The sequence below is a fragment of the Gallinula chloropus genome, assembly GCF_964237585.1.
Source record: "Gallinula chloropus genome assembly, chromosome: 4".
In the NCBI taxonomy this organism is placed as follows: domain Eukaryota; kingdom Metazoa; phylum Chordata; class Aves; order Gruiformes; family Rallidae; genus Gallinula; species Gallinula chloropus.
In genome coordinates this window covers 87,972,881-87,981,265 of record NC_140088.1, presented here as the reverse complement: position 1 = coordinate 87,981,265, position 8,385 = coordinate 87,972,881, and the positions used below count along the sequence as shown (strand labels likewise).

General features: G+C 50.5%; 1 protein-coding gene across 1 annotated transcript; it reads left to right on the top strand.

The window, feature by feature from the left end:
• The first annotated feature begins 420 nt into the window (after positions 1-420).
• On the top strand, positions 421-8,118 carry THNSL2 (threonine synthase like 2). The gene is made up of 8 exons (XM_084263541.1): positions 421-658; positions 1,328-1,522; positions 1,792-1,944; positions 2,629-2,859; positions 3,688-3,836; positions 6,396-6,521; positions 7,413-7,552; positions 7,664-8,118. The coding sequence occupies exons 1-8, from the start codon at positions 436-438 to the stop codon at positions 7,896-7,898; spliced, it is 1,452 nt and encodes a 483-aa protein (XP_084119667.1). The 5' UTR covers positions 421-435; the 3' UTR covers positions 7,899-8,118.
• The last annotated feature ends 267 nt before the right edge of the window (positions 8,119-8,385 follow it).

Sequence of the window (8,385 nt, the reverse complement as noted above, 5' to 3'; positions counted from 1 at the left end):
ACCCTAGCCTTGGTTTAACCCCTCCGAAGGAAGCCAGCCCACTGGGAAAAACAGCTGGTGGCTTTTAGCTAGTTATTTTAACTCCCCCCCCCCAAAAAAAGCCCCTCCAGCTTTTGCTCAGAGCCTGTGACAGGACTCTTGTGCCACTCAGGTGCCCGGAGCAGGGTTGGGAAGGATGCAGGAGAGGCTCTGGCCACCTCAGTGCAAATCCTAGGCAGCGTTTCCACTGCTCGTGACATGCTGCATGCCCTCTTCCATCCCCAGCTGCTCCCCATGGCTTATTTTGGCGGGGGGAAGAGGTGGTTTCTTCCCTGAGGAGCTCCGTTTTATTCACATGGGAAGTTTTTTGGGAAGTCAGGTTGGGATGAAGGGCTGTTACTGGTGCGGGGGATGCTCTGGGGGCCTGGCAGTGATTGCGGTGCCTCCCCAGCACCCATGGAGTATGTCAGCACGCGGGGAGGTGTGGGAGCTGTTGACTTTGAGGGAGCCCTCTTCTCCGGCTACGCGCCCGATGGGGGCCTCTTCATGCCCCAGCACATCCCCTCGCTGGACCCGGACACCCTGCGGAGGTGGAGCCGCCTCTCCTACCGGGAGCTGGTGAAGGAGCTGTGCTCCATCTTCATCACTGCTGATCTGATCCCACGGGACACACTGGATGGTGAGCCTCAGCCATGCAGGGAGCTGCTCACAGGGATGCACACAAGGATTTGGGGGCGTTCAGATGCATCTGCCTGCTTTCACCCGGCCCTCTTTGCAGACCCTTGCAGGGTGGAGCCTGTTGCACCGTTGCCTGCTCCTTTCCGTACCCTCTTCTCCTCTGTCCCTTTGATGGGGCTTGTTAGCTTCTGGAAGAGGTGTCCTCTAGGTGTAAATAGGGATTGGGGTGACTGCAGTAGAGATGCCTGATGGTCCTGCTCACTGCTCCAGGGCTGTCTGCTGCCCTATGATCTCGCTGAGATCCGATTTGTAGTATTTTTGGTATTTAACAGCTGTCCCTTCCACCAGAGGGCAGCTGCAGCCCCTGTCTCAGCAGCGCTGTGATAAAGTTGTTTCCTGTATTTTGTGTTCTAGCACAGTTTGCTCTGATTGTGCCGGGTGTCCCCTGGGGTCTCTCACCATAGAGCTGTTGAAGCTAATAAAGTGGGCTAGTTTACTCCTAATAACTACAAATAACTTGTTGGATACCTCTCACCTTTCCAGCAACTGAGAGTCTTAGGCTGTGCAGAAAGCTTCCCAGGAGCATGAAGAACTGAAATGCAGGAAGTTATGGGTCAGAAAAATAGTCGTCTACCCAACCTAACAGCCACTTTCACTATTTTCCCTCTAGACCTGATTGACAAGGCCTTCAGCAGGTTCAGACACAAGGACGTCATCCATCTGTCCAGGCTGAAAGATGGTCTGAATGTTTTGGAGCTGTGGCACGGGGTTACTTATGCTTTTAAGGATCTGTCCTTGTCCTGCACGGGGCAGTTTTTACAGTACTTCTTGGAGAAAAAGCAGAAGCATGTCATTATTCTGGTGGGTGAGTATACCTCTTTGTGGGGGCTAAAACTTCTGGGCAGGTCTTCACCTTGAGAGCCATGATCCCACAGCCCTCCTCATAAATGCCCTGGGGTTGTATTGCCTGGTGGGTGGCTGGTGAGTGGCCTCTAGGCAATGCCAGGGTGGCTGCTCTAGCCAAAAGTATCTCATGGAACATCTTCTGCGTGTCTTTCTTGAAGTGCAGCAGTGCAGCTTTGACTGACACCATCAATTTCTTGCTTTTCTCTGTTCTCCCTCACTTTGAAACAGGTACTTCAGGGGACACAGGGAGCTCGGCCATCGAGAGCGTGAGAGGGCAGAAGAACATGGACATCTTTGTTCTGCTGCCCAAGGGGCTCTGCACCCAGATACAGGAACTTCAGATGACCACTGTCATTGAAGACAATGTCCATGTCTTTGCTGGTTGGCATTACTGTTAGACTGTCCACTTCATGGCCCTGCTGTATTGAAACCGTGACCCTAAAAGTCTCAGGGGGCTGCTGCTTTAGCAGTTCCAGCCAGACAGGTCATTGCCATCATGGTGACTCTGCCCAGACATCTGGCTAACAGAAGCCTGTAGCAGATGGCCCCAGTTTGATGGCCAAATGGTTTGAGACTTCCTTTTCTCCTGGCCATCTGCCTCCGTGCAGGCAGTTGGTGTTTAGCTGAATTCAGCCCCATTCCTTGGCACTGAATGAATCAAGAGTCACCCCTTCCCTTCATCTCTTCACCTTCATGTGTGGTCCATTCCCTACTGCTGGGCCATCCCTGTGGGATCACTATGGAGTGCTTGAGCTGTCCCACGGACTCCTCTGCCCAGACAGGTCTCACCAGGTCATGTCACAGGGGATGCAGGTGTTTGCCAGGTGTATATTTACTCTGAATATGAGAGAGCCCAGAGTGCTACATGTGCAGAAACCACCCAGCATCCACATGGTGCCACTCGACTTCTGGCTTGCACAGCCCCTGAGGCGGGTGGGCAGCTCAGGACACCCCTGGCCACAGCAAACCCCAGGGCTTGAGACTGGCCCTGTTTCAGAGCAGAAACACTTAGTGCCCGATGAGCTGATACTGGCAGATCTAATCTTTCCTTTCTCCTCCTCACAGCTCGTGGGAACAGCGATGAAATTGATGTGCCACTCAAGGAACTGTTTGCTGATGTGGATTTTGCCAGGAAATACAACCTGATGAGCCTAAATTCGGTCAATTGGTCGAGGATTATGGTGCAGATTGCTCACCACTTCTACGCTTACTTTCAGTGCACCCCATCCCTGGATACCACCCCGCTGCCCGTGGTGGAAATTGTTGTGCCAACAGGAGGAGGAGGAAATATCACAGGTGAAGAGAAAGAAGATAGGTTAGATAGGGAAGAGAGAGAGTGATGTGACCTGTGGATTAAAAGCACTTTGCAGATGCTTGGGTATTGCTATTTATTAAAACACCCACTCACTGGTAGGATTTCTTCAGAACCACTGATATTTTATTACTCATGTATGGTTATTACTCATTTAGATGTCACTGATGCAAGGTGCAGAAAAGCCCAAACCACCCTTTGATGATGACTTGTAGCTATCTTGAGAATGGAGAGGACAGAATGTGTTTGATCCAGAAAAGAGAGAAAATACCGTGCCTCTGATTTCCTAATTGAGACATCAGCAGGGGTGTGGAGCCTGGTCCTGCTGTGGTTTGCATGGTAGTGTGCAGTCAAGAGAACCACTCCTAGTTGTATAAACTGGCCTTCTAAGTGCCCTTGATTGCTTCCATCCCAGGTTAGGTGTGCAACTGCCTTATGAAAGGATTCACTGCACCCAACCGCATTGTCTCGATTTCCAGTCTGCCCATCTGAGGCAGCATCAATAAACCACAGGAGCCCAAAAGCTTCACCTCTCTTGCTTGAACAGCACCTGCCTGACCTTTCCATCCCCTGCCCATCTGTCTTCAACTATGGAGCTGCCCAAGGGTCCATGGCAGGTGGAAACATTGCACCCCTGGATTTTGTAGTGTCTCAGAGTGCCATTAGGGAATGTGATTTGTGTCTGCTTCTGAACTATATGCTCAACCAATTTCTACAGTAGCTTCTTCCCTAAACGTTAGTTTCATGAGCTAACATTCCTTTGAATGTTTCTTCACCAAGCATACGTTGTATTTTCTCACTCTTTTTCCAAGCTGGCTGTATTGCCCAGAAGATGGGTCTCCCGATTCGGCTTGTTGCTGTGGTCAACAGCAATGACATCATTCACAGGACTGTTCAACATGGAGATTTCTCACTGTCAGAGAGTGTGAAGGCCACATTAGCATCAGCCATGGATATTCAGGTGTGTAATGAACTGGCCAAAATGGGAGAATATAAAATATTTTGGGTTTTTTGTTTGGTTTTTTTTCCTCTTGTACTCTGCTCTACCTGGATTATGAGAGCATAATTCTGCCCCTGGCAATGCCTCTCAGGGATGCATTAAGAGGTGCTCATACTGAGCATTTAGGCTGCAGACTGCTGAGCTGAGATAGTTCAGACACCTTCTTCCTCACTTGTCGGAGCTTTACTTTGTCATCTTCATTGCCAAATGCTGGATTTCTGGGGTTTCACTGTGTGCAAGGTTAGCAGGAAGGGGATGTTTTGTCAAAATGTGACCCTTAGAAAATTATAAACCCCATCATGTCTCAAGGGCTTCATTGATGGCTCTGAGAGGCTTCACCAAATGCATGAGAAGAGACCAGGAAGCAGGCAGGGAAGCCCAAAAGAAACGCCTCATCTGTGGCCATCTGTAGTTTGCTCAGAGCAGAACAAGTCTCAACAGGCAGGTGAAGGCCTCAGAAATGAAAAGCCATGGAGCTACAGAAACTAGACATCTGGAAGCCAATACCTCCCATCTCACATGTACCCTGTGATCCACAGGGATTGGATCTGCTTCCAAACAAGTGACACCAAAGTGTGAAACACTTGGTGTTGTATCACTTTGGCCTTAAGCTACCTGGATTTTCCAAAAGCTGTGCAAACACACTGGGAGCACCTGGGAGCCTGGAGGAACTGCCATGCAGGTGATGTCCAGACATCCATGAGGAGCTGGATGGGTGTAGCCCTCTGCACATCCCTCTCCATGACTGCATGGGACATTGTATTTCAGCTCACATCTGAAGCATCCATGCAGATATTTCCATGGCTCCATAGCAGGTATTTCCACAGACCATTCGTGCTGGAGGGGAATTCAGGAGGTCTCTAGCTGGCACCTGCTCAGAGCAGGGTCAGCCCTGACATCAGACTGGCTTGCTGAGCACTTTGTCCAGTCAGGTGCTGGAAACCTTCAGTGATATAGAGTTGTCTCTTCTGCAGGCTAAGCTAAAGCAGAGAAAACTTTCCAGTTAGTAACTGGAGTTACTTCAACTGAAGTAACTGGAGTTACTTCAACTGAAGAGTTGAAGGCGAAGCAGAAAGTCTCGTGTGGCTGAGCCTTGTAAGGAGCCATCCCAAGGGAATCACAGCAGATGCAGTGTCTTTGCAGTACCTAAAGCCAACCAGGGGCTGTTTTCTGGCCCTGAGGTCATGTCTACGTGCCAAAACTTTCCTTGGGAACAGTTCCCAGCTTGATCTGTCTTCCAAACTGGGCCAAAGTGTTCCCTTGGACAACTCTAGTGACACGGGACAGACTCAGACTGGAGATCTGGCTAATAATTGAAATGGCAAGGCCAGTGCTTGCACCAGTGCCCTGGCTTGGTTTCACTGGTGTCAGTGTCGTGATCTGTAGTGGAAGCCTTAAGGCTGGTATGAATGGAGGGTGAAGGAGGAGGTCTGGATCTGGGACTAGCAGAAGGAAGGACAGGAGAAGGGCTGTCAAGAGGATGGTGTAAGTGGCATCTCTGGTAGCAGGTCATCGAAATCAAGGCACAGGAACATGTACCTTCTCAGAATAGCCAGGTTGGGAAGCAGAGAACATCTTTAACCAGGGACAGCCTGAAGCAAAGGACAGGCTACACCCAAACTAGACTGAAGATTACAGACTGGAGGCCCTGGGAGGCGATGGTGGGAAGATGAAGAACAAGACTGGGGCTGTAAGCCACCCAGATAAGGACACAAAAGGCTGAGTAAGTCCTGATGACTCACCAAGGTAGGACAGAATGGAGAGACAAAAGGTCACAGGTACTGTCAACTGCTAAAAGGTATGAAGAGCTCCTCCAAAACCAGCACTTGAACCCAGGAGATGTCATGAGGGCTTGGTAGTTGGTGCTCCTTGTCTTGTCTGTCTCTACAAGGTGTCTCAGCCAAACTACCTGGATGCAAGTGTGCAGGAATGAGACGGTGAGCAGTGAAATTGGTTTGGGACCCTCCTGTTAGGTCTTGCACCCTCCTGTTAGGTCTTGAGTCTTGCTGCAGTGTTGCAACACCGATTGCTTCATAGCCATACAGGCCAGTCAGGCCCTATATGTGCCTCAGATGTTCATAAAGTTTTATCGGTCAGCCCTGCAGGGACCTGGGTGACTCACAGCAGCATCTGCAACCCTGAGTAAACAGCTGGATATTTCTAGTTCACCAGTTTGTAGTGTGTTATTACCCTGGGTTCCTCAAGGTGATGGCACGTATGTGGTCACACACCATCGATGTATCAGTTGTCCCATCATTAAGCTTCTTTAATCTGATGGTCACTGCCTGACTGCTCTGACAGGTCAGAGGTCTGAAGGACATTGGGTTCCCAAAGACTTGTTTTGAGATGTAGGGTTTTGCCAGGGGGATGACACAAAACCCACCCCAGCTTCCACCAAAATAAGCAGGGGCAGTGAGGCCTCATCCTTAATTAGACATCAGAGGATCCACCACACATGTGCTCTCCTCCTGAGGCAGATGCTCAAATTTGTGCTGCTCACCTATTGCCTTGTTCCCCCAGGAGCCTTACAACGTGGAGAGGATCCTCTGGCTGCTCTCAGGCTCTGACAGCCGCCTGATGAAAACACTGATGGAGAGATTCAGTGAGGTGAAGAGCCTTAAGCTGCCGGAGGATTTGCACAGGAAGGTCAGTTCCCCACACATGCAGTGCCGTGTGTGTGTGTGTGTGTGTAAGGGATTTCACCACTACCACTTCTGTGCAGCTCATTTTCAGAATAAAAAAAAATCATGGTGAGGGTTTCCAACCCAAAAAGTCAAGCATGAGGCCAAGTAGTTTTAGTTTTATATCAGTTTGTGCTTGGAGGTGTTAAAAATCCCTTTAAAATGATGTTTTTTTTAAAAGAAACCTCCTTCTTCTTTTCAAAACTAATTAAAAAATGCCTACAATTGTTTGAGTGGGATATGAAACCACCCTTTCCTTGGCCACTCCAGTGCCAGCATGGGCCCTGCACTAGGGCATCAGCACAGGCTGAGCACGGCATTTGGGGGTGGCTGTGCTGGATTGGGTGCTGCAATTCAGCCTTGCTGCTGTGGCAGGTGGAGCATCATCAGAGAGAAATACAAGAGAAAGCCAAGTGTTTGAATTGCAAGGCTCTTGGGGCCAGATGCAAAGTCCTGCCTCTTCCCAATCCACACGTGCTGTTCCCCACTGAGTATCCTTTGTGCAGTTCCCGCTCCCACTTGCACAACAGCAAAATAAATAGTAAAAACTTAACATTATTAAAAGAAAACAGAGCCATTACTCTGAGGTGGGTTTGACAAGCCCTCAGAAACTCCCTTGGAGCATGTAAATAGCGACATGGAGCTGAGCAGCTGAACTTGGGCTCCTCTCCACCCACACTCCCAGCACCCGGGGGTGGAAAACTCTTGCTCGTGCTCTGCCCCGGGGGCAGCATCAACCTCTTTTCCTCCAGTCCCTGGGGAGCATCATTCTACAGCATCATTCTCCAGGCCCTGCTGGGAGCTCATGGGGTGGTGATGCCCAGTAGAAACCTCCCTGTTTCTCCTGGGGCTGCAGCTCTCAGAGACCCTGCGCTCGTGCTCGGCCTCTGACGAGGACATCGTGCGTGCCATGAAGCGCTGCTGGGAGGAGAACCGCTACCTGCTGTGTCCCCACTCCGCCGTGGCTGCTCACTACCACTACTCACAGCTGGATGGGTAAGGGAGCATTCAGGGAGCACAGTATCATTTCTCCCTTTGCTCCTGCAGCATGTCCAGCCTCAGGGCTTGCTTCCATCAAAAGTGTTCTTGCTTTGCTTCCCTTTCCAGCACGCCCCGGTGTTGCTTAGCTTCAGCCTCCCCAGCCAAGTTTCAGGAAGCCCTGCTCCCAGCCGGCCTGGTTCCCCAGCTCCCCCCTGAGATCACCGCCTTAACTGCGATGGAGACGAGGTCGACGCTCCTGGAGAGGGGGCAGGATTGGGCACAGACGCTCCGGGAGCAGATCAAAGCCGCGGCACAGCGATGGGAGGCACAGAGGAGTCAGCAGCCCCCCCTGGGACAGTGAGGGATCCCTGGGCAGGGAGTCTCTGAGACCTGATCTACTGGGATGTGGCTGGCTGATGCCTCCCAGGGCTTGTTTTCCATTCTCAGGAGAGCCCTATACTATGCTGGCAAAGGAGCCTACAGTTTCCATGCAGTTAATCATTAGCAGTAACACACTGCACCATGGAATTATACAGTCTATTTCAGAATATTGCAGTAAAGAGCCCTACAGTTGTATCCTCTTTTTTCCTAGAAATTCATAAAAATTGATTGAAGCTCTGAATAAACCCATCTGTTCCATCATTACATGCTATCACAGAAAGTTCCCTCAGCATTAACCCACAGGCACCAGCTTCCTGAGCATTATCCAGTGATTCTGGCCCCGTGCTGCAATGTTCAGCCCAGCAGTCCCAGTACCACCCAAGATGCTGAATGGGAAATGCATGCAGGGCTGGAGTGCATCCACTTTACCCATACCTCTATCTTAAGGGGTGCCAGGGATCATCCCC

Coding starts and splice junctions, on each gene's coding strand:
- THNSL2 (XM_084263541.1), top strand. CDS start 436: ATGGAGTATGTCAGCACGCGGGGAGGTGTGGGAGCTGTTGACTTTGAG. Junction 1,523..1,791: donor GCATGTCATTATTCTGGTGG/GTGAGTATACCT, acceptor ACTTTGAAACAG/GTACTTCAGGGGACACAGGG. Junction 6,522..7,412: donor CGGAGGATTTGCACAGGAAG/GTCAGTTCCCCA, acceptor CTGGGGCTGCAG/CTCTCAGAGACCCTGCGCTC.